Genomic DNA, 20,245 nt, shown 5'->3' on the forward strand with positions numbered 1-20,245 from the left:
GCCCAGGATCCGCACGTGGAGTCGGGATCCCAAGATGGCGGCGCCCAGGACCCGCACGTGGAGTCGGGGCCCCAAGATGGCGGCGCCCAGGACCCACACGTGGAGTCGGCGCCCCAAGATGGCGGCGCACGTGGGGCCCTCGTGGTTGAGGGGGGGCGGAGTTAGCGGTGTGGACATGAGCGGCTGAGAGCGGGAGCAGAGAGGCGCGCAGGCCAGGCGCAGGGGCCCGGGGGCGGCGAGGAGAGAGTTGCGCGGTGCGCTGGAGGGGCCGGAAGGGCCCGGAGGAGAGGGGGAGGCGCGCAGGCCGGGCGCAGGGGCCCGGGGGCGTGGGGGGGAGAGATCGGTGCAGCGTACTGGAGGGGCCAGCAAGGGCCCCCCATGCGCAGTACAGCAGCGACCGATTTGGCCTGGCAGACGGAGGAGAAGTGGCCCTTCTTCTCGCAGCTCTTACAGAGGTCGGAGTGGGCTGGGCAGCGCGGGCGAGGGTGATTCGCGAACCCACAGAAATAGCAGCGGGGCCCCGTGGACTTGTCGGGGCGTCCCGCGGCGCAGGCCTGAGGGAGGTCGGGATCGGCGGATGGCGGTGGGGAAGCGTGCCAGGAGCCCAGGGTGGTGCAGCGCGGCTGGGGACACAGGCGCGGGCATTTAAATCGGCGACCTCCAGGGAGGTGGAGAGAGTTCGTGCCTCAGTTAAGCTGAGGTCGTCTTTCTCCAGCATCCGCTGGCGGATAGCGGGGGACTGCATCCCAGCCACGTAAGCATCTCTGATCAGAAGTTCCATGTGCTCTGTGGCTGAAACTTGGAGGCAGGAGCAATTCCTCCCCAGGACAGTGAGGGCCTGGTAAAATTGGTCTCATGACTCACCAGGGAGCTGTTGTCTGGTGGCCAGCAGATGTCGGGCGAATACTCCGTTGACTGGTTTAAGAAACTGTCCATTCAGCTGAAGCATGGCCGCATCGTAATCTTTTTCTTCCCTGATCATCGCGTAGGCTGCCGTGCCCACGCTGGAGTGGAGGATGTGAAGCTTCTGTGCCATGGTGGGGGGGCTGTTTGCAGACGCCAGGTATCCCTCGAGACATGCCAGCCAATGTTGAAAGATTTCTGAAGCGTTCTGAGTTTGTAGGCTGATGCGGAGGCATTCGGGCTTGATCCGGAGCTCCATCTTCAAAATTCTAGCTTATTAAATTGATGAACCATCAATCGAACGCGAGACGAGTTGCTGTACAAAAGTTAGGCTTTAATAAGCTAGAAGTTAGCCCTGCGGTCGACTACAGTAAATGGACGACCGCCGGGCGTTCTGGCTATTTATACCTCGATATGGAGGCGTGGTTAACTCAGCCTCTCGACCAATCGGAGAGCCATCACATGACTGGTCTCAACCAATCGGTCGAGAGGCACATGACCGACCAGGGCCAATGGTAAGCCGGTGTTCTGCACCAATGGCAGGCAGCTATGCAAATCATACCACCACAATATGTGGAGCTGAGTTGGAGGATCAGCCATGATCATACATCTATGCTTAATTATTACCATGGTGCCCCTGGCTGGCTGCCTACCTGTAAAGCTGGCCCTGTGTCCCGGGGTCCCTTGCAAGATCTCTGCAATCTACAGGGAACCCCAGTTCAAGAATCATTGCATTACAGGAGTGGCTACACTTCTGGACTCTGGGGCATTTTGTGGACACATTATAAAAAGTGGAAGTTTTTGATTCTTCTATATCAGCTAACATCACCAGCTGCGACTGAGCTAAGAACATTCAGAGCCTGTTGTTGGGGCACTCTGATGTTAAGACATGCCGAGGGTGTAGTGAGTATTTGTCAATCATACCTAATTCACAAGATGAACTTACAAGGAACACTCAAGTTAAGGAGATTGTTACATACCCGGTCTTGACTTCCCGGAGCAATCTCCTCACTACTTTGGGCTCACTGTCCACACTCAGGGCGCTCAGCTTCCCATCGCGTGTGTAAAATGGATACCTGCAACAAGAGACCCCATTGATTTCAAGATACAGATAGATCGTTTTTTGAAGAATAAAGGAATAAAGGGATTAAGGGTTACGGTGTTCAGGCGGGAAAGTGGAGCTGAGTCCACAAAAGATCAGCCGTGATCTCATTAAATGGCAGAGCAGACTCGAAGGGCCAGGTGGCCTACTCCTGCTCCTAGTTCTTATGCATTTCACCTGTTTCACACTATTTGACACAATCAAAATCCACACTACTATTCCACCATATTGTGCATGTTGAAGAAATCTGTGTATCGGCCTCAGCAAAGTGGTAACAATCTTGCCTCTGGATTGGGAAAAACTGTTCCCATTTGCGCAGGGATCAAAAACAAGAGGGCACAACTGAAAGGCAATTGTCAAGAGAAACACTGTGGATATGAGAAAAAGCTTTAGGCACAAGGAAAAACTTTTTCACGCAGTGAGTGGTTAGCATCCGGAATTGCCTGCCTGAGAGTGTGGCAGAGGCAAGTTCAATTGAGACATTTAAGAGTGAATTGGGTTATTATCTGAAAAGGAAAAATGAGCGGGTTAAGGGGAAAAGGCTGGGAAGTGACTTGAGTTAAGTTCCTTTGGGGAAGCAGCATAGACATGACAAAGCGAGTGGCTTCTTTCTCTGCTGTCGCCATTCAGCAATTCTCTAATTCTGGGAAGGTGATCTTAGATTCCTGTCCTACTTTCGGGACTTCACCAAGGCTGACATTCCCTCTTGTACTGACATTCCCTCTTGTACTGACATTCCCTCTTGTACTGACATTCCCTCTTGTACTGACATTCCCTCTTGTACTGACAGAGCTTTGCACTGTTGCAGAAGATCAGGACAGCAATAGTGATAGAGGACTCAATAGTTAGAGGAGCAGAGAGCCATTTCCAAGGTCTCATGTGTGATTCCAGGATGGCATGTTGCCTCCCTGATTCTAGGGTCAATGTGTCCCTGAGTGGTGGTGGGGGGGGGGAGGAATGCACGGGTTGGATAGGAGATGGGGGAACAGTCAGAGAACATAGTCCAAATAGGTAGGAAGAGGGGTGAAATCCTGCAGGCAGATTTTTAGGAGGCTAGGAAAGGAATTTTAGCAGGACCTCGAAGGTTGCAATCTCCAGATTACTCCCAGTGCTTCTCTTGCATTTGCTAACTGGGACCTTGCTGCTATTTCTGTTGCATCTCCTCCTGTCTGAGAAGTGAAGAAAGTAGTATTTTATAGTGAGTGATACTGTAACCAAAGCAGGAGAGATGTGACTCCAGTGAGTACACTGAAATGAACATCAAGATCTACTGAGGAATGTCAAGGGCCTGTGTTGTGCAGATAAACTGGAGAGACTTGGGCTTTCATTCAAATGCAAATGAGTTTGGTCTCTTTGAGAAAACAAGATTTTTAGATACTGTATATGATAATGTTTAAAAATAAAATTGAACTTCCAGTTAATAGCTGAACAGATTACATGACAATATTTCACATTTCAAGACATTTACTGTAACAAACAGACTTAAAGCACCGCTGACTAAATGCTATTTTTGCAGGCAGCTAATACTTTAAACTACAGAACAGAACCTTTAACACAGCTGAGAAAACACACTGGGCCTAATCTTGCATGGAATGGGAATCACCTTTGGATTGCCATTATGCTCCTTTTTTTTTTACACTAAAGTAGAGTTCCACATTTCTGACCTGGATCTCTGAGCCGGGCCTCTGTGTTCTGGCAGCCCTCCTTCGTAATGCACGATCATCAGAGGAAGCCAGGCCATGGCCTCGTTTTAATAGCACCAGCTGCTGTATTCTGGCAAGTCTTCATTCACTAACACACTGAAAAACTTTGGGACATTTAAATATCTTTTCAGTGTGTTAGTGAATGAGTATGACTGAGCTAATTGGGTGGGGTGGCAGGATGGGTAGGGTGCCAGGGTAGTAGGTGGAAGCATGGGTAAGGTAGATGGCAGGTGAATAAGGTGGCAGGATGGGTTGAAAGTTGAGATCGGTTGGAGGCAGGTCGGAGTCTTAGGGGGCACTTGGATGGTCAGATGGGTAGTTGGAGGGTCAGCAGGGAGTCAGAGGATTGTGAGAATATTGGGAGGCAGTTCCCACAAGATCCTAGCATTAGATGCAATAGTACATGGAAGATCTGGATCTCTATCAAATATAGTTACACTGTTCTTTAAGAAGACATTCAATTCCCCCTGAATCAGTTCAAAATGATTCTTGGCTCCAAGGACAGCATGGTCGCAGTGGTTAATATTGCTGCCTCACGGCACCGAGGTCCCAAGTTCGATCCCGGTTCTGGTTCACTGTCAGTGTGGAGTTTGCACATCCTCCCAGTGTGTGCATGGGTTTCACCCCCACAACCCAAAGATGTGCAGTAAAGGTGAATTGGCCATGCTAAATTGTCTCTTAATTGGAAAAAATTAATTGGGTACTCTAAATTTCTTTTTAAATGATTCTTAGCTCCAGCGGGATCCTGAGGAAAGGATGTTTTCCTTTCTCAACCAGGAAACTTTTAACTCCAGATCTATCTTTCACGGTTTGAGTTTTCCTGGAAACTGCTCCCTCTAGCTAGTGATAGACAAATTTTCCAATCTTGTTCTAACTCCTCCTGAACTTGGTCTTTCCAATCCAAGTATGAGTTCATATGCACATTCCTGCCATGGCAAACCACAGAAACTTATGGCCTGTAATTGTTTTCTCTCTCTGCTGGACACTGGTGGTCTAACTTGTCTTTGACTTTTTGGGGATATCTTAGAAACCCTTTTCCTAAGGATGGCATGTTGCGCAGTGGTTAGCGCTGGGACTGCGACACGGAGGACACGGGTTCGACTCCCAGGTTCGATCACGGCTCTGGGTCACTGTCCGTGTGGAGTTTGCACATTCTCCCCATGTCTGCGTGGGTTTCATCCCCACAACCCAAAGATGTGCTGGTTAGGTGGATTTGCCATGCTAAATTGACCCTTAATTGGAAAAGATAAATAATTGGCTACTGTAAATTTATTTTTAAAAAAGAAACCCTTTTCCTCTCAAAGCCCAACTCCATGGCAATGTGAATCACATGGACCTTGTATCCAGATAGAAATACTGATTAACTATCCTTGAATTCCCAATTCTCGGTTATCTTGGAAGTAAATAGACAGTTTAAAGCTTGACCGTTTACAACCCCACGTTCTCAACACTTTTCTGGGACTTTGGAGACTCAGAGGTAGAATCCTGTGGAGGTGATGGCGGTGCCAATCACCAGCTGAATAGCTGGCGAGAGCCCCACAGCGACTGTTTTCAGGAAAACCCGCCATATTTTGCTCCACTCAGATATTTGATAGGTCAGTAATGCAGCATTCCCTGGGATCAAGGACCCAGGGGATAGAGGTCCTGCCCGCCAAGAGCTGATGGTCAGTCTGATGCCAGTAACTGAAGCAGACCATGGTGAAATGCAGCAAGACGTGGACAATATCCAGGCTTGGGCAGTTAAGTGGCAAGTAACATTTGTGCCACACAAGTGCCAGGCAATGACCATCTCCAACAAGAAAGAATCTAACCATTGCCTTTTGACATTCAATGGTATTATCATAAATGGATTCCCCCACTATAAACATCCTGGAGGGTTACCATTGATCAGAAGCTTAAATGGACTAGCAATATAAATACTGTGGCTACAAGAGCAGATCAAACGATAGGAATCCATCAATGATCTACATGGGAGATGTGGGGGGCATGATCAGTAAATTCACAGGTGACACAAAAATTGCTGGTGTGGTAAATAGCAAGGAGGAAAGCCTTAAATTATAGGACAATATAGACAGGGTGGCCAGATGGGCAGAACAGTGACAAATGGAATTTAACCCTGAAAAGTGTGAGGTGATGCATTACGGGAGGACTAACATGGTCAGGGAATAATCACTGAATAGTAGGATGCTAGGAAGTACAGAAGGACCTTAAGGTGCATGTCCATGGGTCCCTGATGGTAGCAGGATGGGTAGATAAGAAGGTTATGAAGGCATATGGGATACTTGCCTTTACAGGCGGAGGCATAGTATATAAGAGTAGGGAGGTTATGATGGAGCTATATAAAATGGTTGTTAGGCCACAGCTTGAGTACTGTGCGAATTTCTGGTCTCCACACCATAGGAAGGATATTATTGCACTAGAGAGCGTGCAGAGGAGGATTCACCAGGATGTTGCTGGGCTGGAGCATTTCAGCTATGATGAGAGGTAGGTTAGTCTGGGATTGTTTTCCTTTACAGCAGAGAAAGCTGAAGGGGGGCCAGATGAAGGTGCACAAAAGTATGGAGGCCATAGATAGGGCAGATAGGAAGGAGCCTTTCTCCTTAGCAGAGAGGTCAATAACCAGGGGGATATTCATTTAAAGTAATGGACAGATGGTTCAGAGGGGACTTGAGGAAAAACATTTTCACCCAAAGAGTGGTGGGAATCTGGAATTCACTGCCTGAAAGGGTGGACGAGGCGGAAACCCTCACAACATTTAAGAAGCATTTCAATGAGCAATTGAAATGCCATTGCATACAAGGCTACGGACCACATGTTAGAAAATGGGATTAGAATAGATAGATGCTTGATAGTTAGCACGGACACAATGGGCTGAAGGACCTTTTTCTGTGCTGTAAAACTCTATGGCTCCATATTAACGGAGTCACTTTGATTGCTATGATTAGTCAACAACTCCATTATGATTGCATTCTGTGCTGTACTATTCTATGGTTCTATGATTCTATGATTCTATCGACTACCAGGTTGGTAAAAGGAGAACCAGATCGACCTCGGGCATTCTTTGTCCAGCAAACCCTATGTTCAGTGTGGAAAGGAGGTATCTAAAGCTGATCTTATTGAGGTATATAAAATAGTGAAGAGAATGGAAAAGGTAACTCTGATTTTAATTTACATTGTGACAGGAGAACTAAGGGACACGTTCAAACTAGTAAATGGAAGAAATAGGACTGATATTAAGAAATTCTTCCCACAGAAATGGTAGGTTTAATTTGGGGTGATTGTGTACAATGGCTGATATGGAATTGGCACTGCATTGTACACCTCACCCAACTGTACCTTCCATTAACCTCAATGGAAGGTACAGTTGAATTGGTACAATTCAAAATTGTCCATCTTACACCATAGCCCATTGTTACCCTCACAGAGTGACCAGTGGAAGCCCAGGAAGAATAGGGGAGGGGGAAAAAACATTAGGAATCATTTAGAAACAAGAATTGGTCCACCAATGAGACAAAGATCTCCCTGAATGGGAAAACTGGCCATTATCATCTGTATTCACCTTGTGATTGTCCTTAGGTAGAGAAAAAACACAAAAAGCTTATGAACCTGATGTCTAATCTGGAACCCTACGAACAATTATTACATCCGCAAGCACCCTTCCTTCTCATTTCCATACAAGCGATGTGAGCTGGTTAAACATCTAGCCGCCTTTCTGTGAGGATTTCTGTTTGTTTAATTCAAATGCACTCGGGGGATTGTTTTGATGTATTTCTTTGTAGAGCGCTTGACCAGTTGCCAAGAATCGTTAGAGATTGAAAACTGACAGCCCTCGAATCTAAAAAAAAAATATCCAGGCTGTCATATCATGAGTGGGCTAACAATGGAGTCTGTATCGATTTGAAGATTGTGTTGGGACTCTTTCTCTCCGCACGTTGCCAGGGAGACTCAAACAACAAACTTTGCAACATCCGTAACAAAAGAGGCTGAGCCTGCAGGTGGCTTTTAAAAGTCCAAGGTATTTAGTCAAATTCAGCGGCTAGAAATAGGGGGCTCAGGAAAGGAAGAGGTAATCAGATTGGAGAAGGATTATGCGGATTATAAACATAAGCACAAAACAGTTGGGCGGGAAGGTCTGTTTTTGTGGTGTACATTCTCAGTAAGACCAAAATAAACCAGAGATGTTTCATATTTAGCATTGCACAATTTATACTACACATAGAAACATACATAAAAAATAGAACCATTCGGCCCTTTCAATCAGTTCCACCATTAATTATGATCATGGCTCATCGTCAAGTTCACTACCCTGATCCCGCCTTTATCCCAGATCCCTTTGGCCCCAAGAGCTATATCTAATTCCTTCTTGAAATTACACAATGTTTTCACCTCAACTACTTTTTGTGGTAGTGAATTCCACAGATTCCCCACTCTCTGTGTGAAGAAATTTCTCCTCACCTCAGTCCTAAAAGATATACCCCTTATCCTCAAATTATGACCCCCAGTTCTGGACTCTCCCATCGCTGGGAGCATTCTTTCTGAATCCACCCTATCTAATTCTGTTGGAATTTTACAACTTTCTATGAGATCCCCCCTCACTCTTCTACACTCAAATGAATATAATCCTGACCGATTTAGTCTCTCCTCATATGACAGTCCCGCCATCCCAGGAATCAGTCTGGTAAACCTTTGCTGCACTCCCTCCACAGTAAGAACATCCTTCCTCAGATAAGGACTCCAAAACTGCACACAATACTCCAGGTGCGGCCTCACCAATACCCTATACAATTGCAGTAAAACATCTCTTTTCCTATACTCAAATCCTCTCGCTTTGAAGGCCAACATACTATTGCCTTCTTTACTACCTGCTGTGCAATGAAGTTACGGTGAAAATTCCCTATTTGCCACACGACAGCGCCTGTTCGGGTACACAGAGGGAGAATTCAGAATGTCCAATTCATCTAACAAGCATGTCTTTCAGGATTTATGGGAGGAAACCGGAGCACCCGGAGGAAACCCACGCAGACACGGGGAGAACATGCAGACTCATCGATCGACAGTGCCAACGCACCACAGCAAAAAACCGCACCGACCTCCTCAGATGACAAACACGGGGCACAACTGACAGAGTACCCTTCGTCGTCCAGTACTTTCCTGGGGCGGAGAAACTACGACATCTTCTTCGCAGCCTTCAACACATCATCAATGAAGATGAACATCTTGCCAAGGTCATCTCCACACCCCCACTACTTGCCTTCAAACAACAGCTCAACCTCAAACAAACCATTGTTTGCATCAAATTACCCAGCCTTCAGAACAGCGACCACGACACCACACAAACCTGTCAGGGCATTCTTTGCAAGACATGCCACATCATTGACATGGATACCACCATTACACGTGGAAACACCACCCACCAGGTAGCAGTACATACTCGTGCGATTCGGCCAATGTTGTCTACCTCATACGCTGCAGGAAAGGATGTCCCGAAGCGTGGTACATTGGCAAGACCATGTAGACGCTGCGACAACAAATGAACGGGCATCGTGCGACAATCACCAGGCAGGAATGTTCCCTTCCAGACGGTGAACACTTCAGCAGTCAAGGGCATACAGCCGCTGATCTCCGGGTAAGCGTTCTCCAAGGCGGTCTTCAGGACACGCGACAACGCAGAATTGCTGAGCAAAAACTTATAGCTGAGTTCCGCACGCATGAGTGCGGCCACAACCGGGATCTTGGATTCTTGTCGCATTACATTCACCCCCCACCATCTGGCCTGGACTTGCAAAATCCTACCAACTGTCCTGGCTTGAGACAATTCACACCTCTTTAACCTGGGATCACCCCCTATCTCTGGATCTGTAAGGATTTGATGACCCACAAATGCTCGCATTCCAAGCATTGTCTGGCATCTCTGACTTTGTCTATATAAATGTTTCTGGAACATACCTCTCCATTCACCTGAGGAAGGAGCAATGCTCCGAAAGCTCGTGTTTGAAACAAACCTGTTGGTCTTTAACCTGGTGTTGTAAGACTTCTTACTGTGCTCACCCCAGTCCAACGCCGGCATCTCCACATCAAATAGGAATAAACAACTTTTGCAGTTCACCCATTTGTTACTTGAATGCCTGCCATTGCCTGTCCACTGTCCTTCCTTTCAGTAATGTTTCACAGTCCATCATAGCTAACTCATGCTTCATATCATCATAGTTACCTTTATTGATGTTCTGGACCCTAGTCCTGAATCAACTACCTCATTATCCACCATGATAAAGAATCAATCATATTATGGTCACTCATCCCCAAGGGTTCTTTCACAACTATGTTGCCAACTATCTTTTCTCATTACACAACACCCAGTCCAAGATGGCCTGTTCCCTTGTTGGTTCCTCAACGTATTGGTCCAATACCATCCCGTACACACTCCAGAAAATCCTCCTCTATTGTACTGTGACTAATTTGACTCACCCCATCTATATGCAGATTAAAGTCACCCATAATCACAGATTTTCCTTTGGCACATGCACCTCTGATTTCCTGTCTAATGCTATTCTTGAAATTACCACTGCCATTTGGTGGCCTGTAATACCACAGGACACCATTCAACCCGGCATCTTGTTTGTGCCAGCTCTTCTCCATATTACCTTATCCTTTCCCCCATAATATTTTATTGTTATTTTTGAAACATTTGTCCTTTCCCCTTTAAATGTGACGCTGGATTCTGGTCCCAACACTGGTGCTGGGTGAGCATTTCACATTCTGTCAACCTGCTGGATGTTAAACAAAAAGCTCTGAACCTCACCCCTTGTACTTTTGAGGATGATCGGAAATGGATTTCCCTGTCGCTATCGACTCAATGACTATTTGTCGCACATCCTCCCCCATTGAACTCCATAGAAATGGGCGCTGCAGGGAGCGCATTGGAAAGCAGCGTCTCTCTTTGTTCCTGGCGTGTAGACAATGCAATTTTAGAAAATGTGGCTTTGCGGGTTCACCCCGATGTGCCCTTCAAGCGCAATGACATTCAAACATTCTTTGCCAATTGTGGAAAGAGCCATCGCGCGGAGAAGCAGCTGTGTGTAACTCGGCCATGGCACAGTGAAAGCGTTCACGTCTCTGAGTCAGAAGATGCGAGTTCAAGTCACCTCCAGATCCTGGCACTCGAGTGCTGTACTGACTTCCTGAGGAGATGTTGAACCTCGGTCTTCCCCCACTGAAAGAATTCCATATGGCACTATTTGAAGAACAGGAAGAGCAATATTTCCAAAGTCCTGGACAACATTTCTCCTTCAAATAGCATGAGCAAAACAAGTCATCGGGGCTCTGAAGAAGAGTCATACGGACTCAAAACATTAACTCTGTTTCTCTCTCCACAGATGCTGCCAGACCTGCCGGTGTTTCCAGCATTTTCTCTTTGTACTTTAGGTCATTAGTTCTTGGATTTGTAGGAGTTTGCTCTCTACAAATTAGCTTCTAAGTTTCCTTCATCACCATAGTAACTGGGCTTCAAAAGAAATTTGTCAACTATGAAACTCTTTAGAACATCGTGAGGTGCAATGTAAATGCAAATTTCTTCTTTCTCTTTTGAATGCCTGGTTCTTCCCCATTTGTTTGGCTCTGTAGGTTAGCACTGCTGCCTCACAGCGCCATGGACCTGGGTTCAATTCCGGCCTTAGGTGACTGTGTGGGTTTCCTTCGGGTGCGCCGATTTCCTCCCATGGTCCAAAAATGTGTAGGTTAGGTGGGGTTAGAGGGATATGGTGAGGGACCTGACTTAGGAACGGTGCTCTTTTAGAGGGTGGGTACAGACTCAACAGGCAAATGGCCTCCTTCTGCACTGTCGAGATTCCATGCTTCAGTGGCCTGACACTTTTCATTCTGTGAAATCACAAGAATGTTTACGACACACGAACATTTTTCAGAACTTTAAAAGAATTCTCCAACCCGACTGACCTGAATGATTGATTGAATTCTACCATCTGAGTTAATGAAGCAGCATGGTGCCATCATGGATACTGAACCAAATGGATAGAGGCTACAAGTAACATCCCAGAGGGCAGCAAAGTGGCGCAGTGAGTTAACACTACAGCCTCATGGCGCCGAGGTCCTACGTTCGATCCTGGCTCTGGGTCACTGTCCGTGTGGAGTTTGCACATTCTCCCCGTGTTTGCGTGGGTTTTGCCCCCACAACCCAAAGATGTGCAGGCTAGCTGGGTTGGTCACACTAAATTGTCCCTTAATTGGAAAAAAATGAATTGGGTACTCTAAATTTATGAAAAAAATTAACATCCCAGAGATAGCTGTCAATCAGGAAATGGATCAGAGGATGGAACTCCAGAGAAGGGAAGTGGTGAAGCGAGAGGAGCAGCAGCGGGGGAGAGAGAGAGCAGCAGCGGGGGGAGAGGAGCAGCAGCGGGGGGGAGAGAGAGCAGCAGTGGGGAGAGAGAAGCGGCAGCGGGGGGAGAGGAGCGGCAGCGGGGGGAGAGGAGCAGCAGCGGGGGGAGAGAGAGCAGCAGCGGGGGGAGAGGAGCAGCAGCGGAGAGAGAGCAGCAGCGGGGGAGAGAGGAGCAGCAGTGGGGGGAGAGGAGCAGCAGCGGGGGAGAGGAGCAGCAGCGGAGAGAGAGGAGCAGCAGCGGGGGGAGAGGAGCAGCAGTGGGGAGAGAGGAGCGGCAGCGGGGGGAGAGAGAGCAGCAGCGGGGGGAGAGGAGCAGCAGCGGGGGGGAGAGAGAGCAGCAGCGGGGGGGAGAGGAGCAGCAGCGGGGGGGAGAGAGAGCAGCAGCGGGGGGGAGAGGAGCAGCAGCGGGGGGGAGAGAGAGCAGCAGCAGGGTGAGAGGAGCAGCAGCGGAGAGAGAGGAGCAGCAGTGGGGAGAGAGGAGCGGCAGCGGGGGGAGAGAGAGCAGCAGCGGGGGGAGAGGAGCAGCAGTGGGGAGAGAGGAGCAGCAGCGGGGGAGAGAGAGAGCAGCAGCGGGGGGAGAGGAGCAGCAGCGGGGGGAGAGGAGCAGCAGCGGGGGGAGAGGAGCAGCAGCGGGGGGAGAGGAGCAGCAGCAGGGGGAGAGGAGCAGCAGCGGGGGGAGAGGAGCAGCAGCGGGGGGGGGGGAGAGAGCAGCAGCGGGGGGAGAGGAGCAGCAGCGGGGGGGGGAGAGAGCAGCAGCGGGGGGAGAGGAGCAGCAGCGGGGGGAGAGGAGCCGCAGTGGAGCAAGAGGAGCCGCAGCGGAGCGAGGGGAGCAGCAGCGGGGGGAGAGGAGCAGCAGCGGAGCGAGAGGAGCCAGAGCTGAAGGGGTTGGATTATGAGGAGAGGTTGAGTAGACTTGGACTGTACTCGCTGGAATTTAGAAGGATGAGGGGGAATCTTATAGAAACATTTAAAATTATGAAGGGAATAGATAGGATAGATGCGGGCAGGTTGTTTCCACTGGCGGGTGACAGCAGAACTAGGGGACATAGCCTCAAAATAAGGGGAAGTAGATTTAGGACTGAGTTTAGGAGGAACTTCTTCACCAAAGGGTTGTGAATCTATGGAATTCCTTGCCCAGTGAAGCAGTTGAGGCTCCTTCATTACATGTTTTTAAGGTAAAGATAGATAGTTTTTTGAAGAATAAAGGGATTAAGGGTTATGGTGTTCGGGCCGGAAAGTGGAGCTGAGTCCACAAAAGATCAGCCATGATCTCATTGAATGGCGGAGCAGACTCAAGGGGCCAGATGGCCTACTCCTGCTCCTAGTTCTTATGCTCTTATGTTCTCTGCAATGGCGAGCGATCACTAGAGGACAGAAGAAATGCTACAAGGTCATTCTAAAAGCTTGCCTAAATAAATACAACATCTCCTTCGACACGTGGGAATTCGTCAACTTAGAACACACAAACTGGAGAAGAAGCATCCGCAAAGGCGCCAATCGCCTCGAGGGTCACAGGATGGAGCACGCGGAGGCCAAGCATAAACAGTGGAAAGACAGCGTGGAATCCAGGGCGTCCCACCCACGTCATTAAACACCCCCTGCCAAACCTGTGGCAGAATCTGCAAATCTAGGATTGGATTATTCAGCCAATGCAGACCCCCACCTCCTCGGAGTGGAAGCAGGTCATTCTCGACCCGGAGGGACTGCCCAAAAAGAAGATGCTGAGAAAATCATCGGAGCTGTGAGCTAACAAGTGTTGATGAACTTCATCCTGGGGCGTTAAAAGAAGTGACCAGTGATTGACCAAGTCCATGATGTCCGAGACGGACCGGGTCACCAGACACAGCTCCTGGTGAGAATGTTCATTTTAGATACCCCTGGGTGGCCATTATATAGTTCCATTAGTATCGGATGCCACCTTGGGCAGGGGAGCAACTACCCGGGACCCCCAAAGAGTGATGCCGTCCTCAACACTTAGGGTCATCACAACCTCTTCCAATGCTGGCAAGGGAGCCGGGCTTGTGGGCAGCAGGAGGTGATTCAAGGCATCAGGGGAGGCAGCGGTGTACTCTTATTGTCACTGGACTAGTAATTCAGAGAACCAGGGGAATGCTCTGGAGTCCTGGGTTCGAATCCCACCGTGGCAGATGGTGAAATTTGAATTCACTAAAATCTGGAATTAAAAGTCTAATGCTGACCATGAAACCATTGCCGATTGTCGTAAATACCCATCTGGTTCACTAAGGTCCTTCAGGGAAGGAAATCTGCTGCCCTTACCCAGTCTGGCCGACATGTGATTCCCGACCCACACACCTAAGTGGTTGACTCTCCCCACTGAAATGGTCTAACAAGCCACTCAGTTCAAGGGCAATTAGGGATGGGCAACAAATGCTGGCCCAGCCAGCGACACCCACATCTCAAGAAGGAATATAAAAAACAGCATTAGCTATTCGTGTTCCAGGGCGGTGCTCTAAGAGATATTCATAACTGCAGGTAAGAGAGCCCAAAGCTGTATCTGAGCGGAGGCAATATGGGGCAGTGCCTTATCCTCTTTAAAATGTCCCAATAAGGGCTCGTGGTCGGTTACGCCTGCCATAGACATTCCGGTGAAACCTTTTTCCACCAAAACACAACCGCCAAGCCCTCCTTCCCGATTTGAGAATACCTCAGTTTGATCCTTGGGTCCTTGATACACAGGTGATTGGCCTTTCTGTTCGGTCTTTCCAGCGGTGTGAAAGTATTGCCCCAACCCCGTAAAGGGAAACATCACATGTCAGGATGAGCACAGTAAGAAGTCTTACAACACCAGGTTAAAGTCCAACAGGTTTGTTTGGAATCACTAGATTTCCAAGTGCAGCTCCTTCATCAGGTGAGTTCACTGGCCTCGTCTCGCTCGAGCGAGACGGCAACAAGGCCGGAGAATCGCACCCAAGGTATTGAATAGAAAAGCAGAGAAGTTATGCAAAGCCCTGCTTAGGCCCTAACTGGAGTATTGCACCTAGTTTCGGTCGCCACACTTTAGGAAAGACATGAGGGTTCTGGAAAGGGTGCAAAAGAAATTTACCAGAATGGTTCAAGGGATGGAAGATTTTAGTTACAAAGTTAAGTTGGTAAAGCTTAGAGCAAACAGGATTGAGGGGAAATTTGATACAAGTGCCCAAGATTCAGCGGCACGGTAGCACTGTTGCTTCACAGCTCCAGGGTACCAGGTTCGATTCCTGGCTTGGGTCACTGTCTGTGCCGCTTTTGCACTTTCTTCCTGTGTCTGCGCGGGTTTCCTCTGGGTGCTCCGGTTTCCTCCCACAGTCCAAAGATGTGCAGGTTATGTGGATTGGCCATGATAAATTGTCCTTAGTGTCCAAAAAGGTTGGGTGGGGTTACGGGGATAGGGTGGAAGTGTGGGCTTAAGTCGGTGGTCTTTCTAAGAGTCGGTGCAGACTCAATGGGCCGAATGGCCTCCTTCTGCACTGTAAATTCTATGATTCTATGATTCTATGATGTCTGACTCCAAACTACCCTTTGAAATGGCCCAGCAGGTCACGCAGTTGTGTCAAACCAGGAAAAGGTGGGGTGGACGATGACTGCTAACAATGCGAAACGACACCCAAATCCTGAGAATGAATCAAAGAAATACTCCACTATGCTTCTACTCTATCTGATGGTCTCCCTTGACCACGCCTTTCCATTCTTATTAACAGGCTGCCTGCATGTCGTATGTATAATGTTGAGTGAAGGTCTTGTAGATTCTTCGTACTGTATACTGATTTATGAGTACAAGGACGGCACGGTGGCACAGTGGTTAGCACTGCTGCCCCACAGTGCCAGGGAGCCGGGTTCAATTCAGGTCTTGGGTGACTGTGTGGAATTTGCACGTTTTCCCCGTGTGTGCGTGGGCTTCCTCCGGAGCTCCGGTTTCCTCCCACAGTCCAAAGATGTGCAGGTTTGGTGGGGTTTTGGGGCTAGGACAGGGCCGTGGGCCTGGGTAGGGTGCTCATTTGGAGGATTGGTGCAGACTCAACAGGCCACATTTCCCCCTTCTGCACTGTAGGAATTCTATGGATAAGCAAGTAGTTAGCATGGTGGCTTAAATCCCAATCCTTCCAGGTTATGGTCAGGTTATGAAGACTCTTTATCAGCTCACTTGGTCTGAAGATGGTGCGGAGCAGATTGAAGCTGAGGATCCAGAGAACCATAGAAGTACAGAATAGGAGGCCAATTGGTCTATCATGTCCAGTGCCGGCTCTTTGCAAGAGCAATTCAGCTAATCCCTGTCCCTCGTCCTCTCTTAGTAATCATAGAATTATTGAATCACTACTGTGCAAAGGGAGGCCATTCGGTCCATCGAGTCTGCACCAACCCTCCGAAAGAGGGCCACTCTCCTATCCTATCTCCCTGCCCTATCCCCGTAACCTGACCTGCACATCCTTCAAAACGTAAGGGGAAATTTAGCATGGGCAATCTACCTGACCTGTACATCTTTGGACTGTGGGAGGAACCAGGAGCATCTGGAGGGAACCCACGCAGACCCGGAGACAATGTGCAAATCCACACAGTCACCCCAAGGTCGGAATTCGAACTCGGTTCGCTTGCGCTGTGAGGCACCAGTGCTAACCACTGTGCCATCCCAATCTTACAACTTGTTTCTATTCAGGTAATTATCCAATTCCCTTTTCAAAGTCACTATTCAATCTGCCTCCACCACACTCACAGGCAGTGCATTCAGATACTAACCAGTTGCTGTGTTAAAATGCTTATTATGTCACACAAGACACAAGAATTCGAGGCAGGAGGTTAGTTGGTCCTTCGGACCAGGTTGCTCCGTCATTCGATAAGATCATGGGTGATCGGATTGTAGCCCCAACTCCATTTTCCTGTCCGCCCCCATAACTCTTGTCTCCCTGGCTAATCAAAAATCTATCCAATCCAGACTTGAATCTATTCAATGACCCAGCTTCCCCTGCTCCCTGGGAAAGAGCCATTGCTTCCTTTGCCTTTACCTTATATCGGTGTCCTCTGACTCTCGCACCTTCCGCTAATGGGAACAGTTTCTCCCTATCTTCTCTGGTCCAGATGATTTTGAAACCTTGACCAAATTTCATCTCTACCTTCTTTTCACCAAGAAGAGCTGCTCCATCTTCTCCAACCTGCCGAGGTAACTGAAGTCCCGCAACCCTGGAACCATTTTTATAAATCTTTTCTGCACCCTCTCGAATGTCAAATTGAACAGAAGATTCGAACAGAGGACGAACCAGTGCTTTATTAAAATCTGCCGCACTTCCTTGCTTGTGTATTCTGTGTATGTATTGAAGCCCAAGATGCTGGAAAAGAGGCGTGGTGGCACAGTAATCAGTGTTGCTGCCTCACAGCACCAGGCCCTCGGGTTCTATTCCAGCCTTGGGTGACTGCTGTGTGGAGTTTATACGTTCCCCTGTGTGTGCGTGGGTTTCCTCTGGGTGCTCAGGTTTCCTCCAAGAGACCAAAGATGTGCAGGTTAGGTGGACTGGCCATGATCAATACGCAGGGTTACAGGGATAGGGCTGGAGAGTGGACCTGGGTGGCATGCTCTTTCGGAGGGTTGGTGCAGACCCGATTGGCCTCCTTCTGCACTGTATAGATTCTCTGGAAATTCCCGACCATAGTGTGTCCAAGAGGCTGACATGATGGGCAAAATTCTCCCATCGGGAGACTAAGTGCCGACGCCGGAGTGAAAACCAGAGTGTTTCACTCCGGCATCGGAGGCCGCTCCTTGCCCCCTATTCTCCGACCCCCAGGGGGCTAGGAGCTGCGGCACGTAAATTACGCAGCCAGCGGCGCGGTTGCCGTCCTCCCCGCGGGCGCCCCGCAAGACATGGAGGATTGATCTTGCGGGGCGGCAGAGGAAAAGAGTGGGCACCGAGTGGGCACCGATCGCGGGCCAGACCCCTACTGAGCGCCCCCCTGGTGCTCGATCCTCCCTCCCCCCCCCCCACAGACCGCACACGCACGTTCGCGCGCTGTTCACGCCGGCAGCGACCAGGTGTGGTTGGCGCCGGCGTGAACCCGTTGGATTGGGCAGGCCGCTCAGCCCATCCGGGCCGGAGAATCACCGCTCGCCCGTTAGGAACGGCGAGCGGCGATTTGCCGAGCGGCCTGTCGTGAAACGCGGCACACCGTTTGTGGGGGGGGGGGGGGGGGGGGGGGGGGGGGAGAATCGCGTGCGGGTGCCAGCCGGAGTGGCGGGAATCGCCCGGCACTCCCACGATTCTCCAACCCGGCGTGGGGGTCAGAGAATTACGCCCGATGTGTCCAGAAGGAAGTTAATATGATCTCATTTTTGTGTGCTAGGTTACCTGGATCGCTGAATGTGAGAAGAAGGAGAACCAAAGGCTCTTTCTGTCAGTGTGCAATCCCGGACCTCAGTCAGTGCAGGAGACTCCCAGGAGGACAGCAGAAAAAGCTTTAGGAATTTCCTCAAAGCACCCTGAAGCGGTCAAACATCTCTACCTACTCATGGGAGTTCCACCCTTGTGATTGATCCACCATCCCGTCAGCCGGCCAATGAGGTTTCCCATTGTGGGCACCTCCACGCCGTCAGGATATCAGCGGCCGTGAGAATGCTGCTGGCAAAACGGAGGACCCCCCGACAGAGAATCCAGCCCCTCGACATGTGTATGTGAATTTGTGGGGGGGAAACAGGCCAAGTTGGGGCTATCTCGCCCCCCCCAGCTTAACCAGCTGAGGGTCCCCCCCCCCCCCCCCCCCCCCCCCCGCTGAGCCCAGTGCCCCCGGGCTCTTTACGTGTGAACAAAGATGGCTACTCACCTCCTTGGCTTCACAGAACCCCTTCCGCCAGGTTTCCGTTTTTAAAAAGGAGTACTAATCGGCGACAGCATGAGTGAGCACTTGCTGGGGAGGTCAATGAGTGACGGAAGGCCATTGGATAAAGGGTGATTCTGGCTAATTTTTTGGAAATAGGGCTTAAGTGGTGAGAATTGATTTCTCACCACACTACGACAAGATCCCGATTTCATCTACGGGAACGGGCCAGTTGCATCGCCAACTGTTCGGCGCCCAGCACGGATCTTGTTTACGGCCTCTCCCACTACACACCGGTCTGAGGACCCAGCCACACATCAGGCTAGGGAGAGACTCAGAGGGGGAGTCCTGCGACAGCCCAGGGTGTACAGGCGGCGCTAGCCGGTTGAGCAGATGATGGACAGCAGATGCAGCAGGAGGTTCTGCCTCAACGTGGAGACAGCACCTGTGCCATGTCCTCGCGAACTTGGCAACACATGGAGGAGGAAGACATCTGCTCCTGGGGACGTCAAGGTCACCGCAGCCCTGAACGTCCATCCCTCAGGATCATTCCAGGGCTCGAACGGGGACCTGTGTGGCATCTTACAGCCCACAGCCCACAGGTGCATCCAGCAGGTCAGGGATGCACTGCTTTCCCGGGCGGAAGACTACATCATTTTTGACATGGACCAAGCCCAGCAAGATGCCCAGGCAGCAGGTTCCTCCGCCTTCACCGGGATGCCCCAGGTCCAGGAGGGTAATAGCTGCCACACCTGTCCTGCGCTCACTGGGCCATCTGGGGTACCCTATGTTAACCGAAAGGGGTTCCAGTCCCTCAACATCCAGCTCATGTGCGACAACTAAATGAAGATAATGCACGTGTCTGCCCGCTTCCCGGGGAGAGTCCATGAGAGCTACATCCTGGGACAGTCAGTCATCCTCAGCCTCTTCGAGGAGCACCCCAGGATGGGCGGCTGGCTCTTGGGGGATAAGGGGTACCCAATGAGGACTTGGCTAACGGGAGACCCAATACAACGAGGCCCATGTGGTCACCCGGGCTGTGATTGGGCGGTGTATCAGACTCCTCAAGAGATGGTTCCGATGCCCCAACCGCTCCGGTGGTGCCCTCCAGTACACCAACCGGAGGGTCGCCCGCTTTGTGGTGATCTGCTGTGTCCTCCACAACCTCGCACAGCAGTGGGGCGACGATCTGGAGGTTGGTGATGAGGAACATGTGGCCTCGGAGGAGGATGATGAGGAGGTGCCAGACCAGCAGGGGCTGGAGGACGAGGCCGGATAGGAACCTGAGGACCAGCCGGAGGCTACAGGACAGGCGGCATTGACGGGGGTCCGGCAAGCCCTCATACTCAC

General features: G+C 50.0%; 1 protein-coding gene across 2 annotated transcripts in view; it reads right to left on the reverse strand.

Moving 5' to 3' along the window:
- The window catches only part of LOC119972362 (tubulin delta chain-like), a 138,817-nt gene that overhangs the window by 92,802 nt on the left and 25,770 nt on the right, over nucleotides 1-20,245 (reverse strand). For both annotated transcript variants that reach the window (XM_038808919.1, XM_038808920.1), the window contains exon 3: nucleotides 1,884-1,979. In XM_038808919.1, the coding sequence (XP_038664847.1) occupies nucleotides 1,884-1,979 (96 nt within the window). The remainder of the gene's footprint in view (nucleotides 1-1,883; nucleotides 1,980-20,245) is intronic.

Source organism: Scyliorhinus canicula, chromosome 10 (assembly GCF_902713615.1).
Source record: "Scyliorhinus canicula chromosome 10, sScyCan1.1, whole genome shotgun sequence".
Lineage (NCBI taxonomy): Eukaryota > Metazoa > Chordata > Chondrichthyes > Carcharhiniformes > Scyliorhinidae > Scyliorhinus > Scyliorhinus canicula.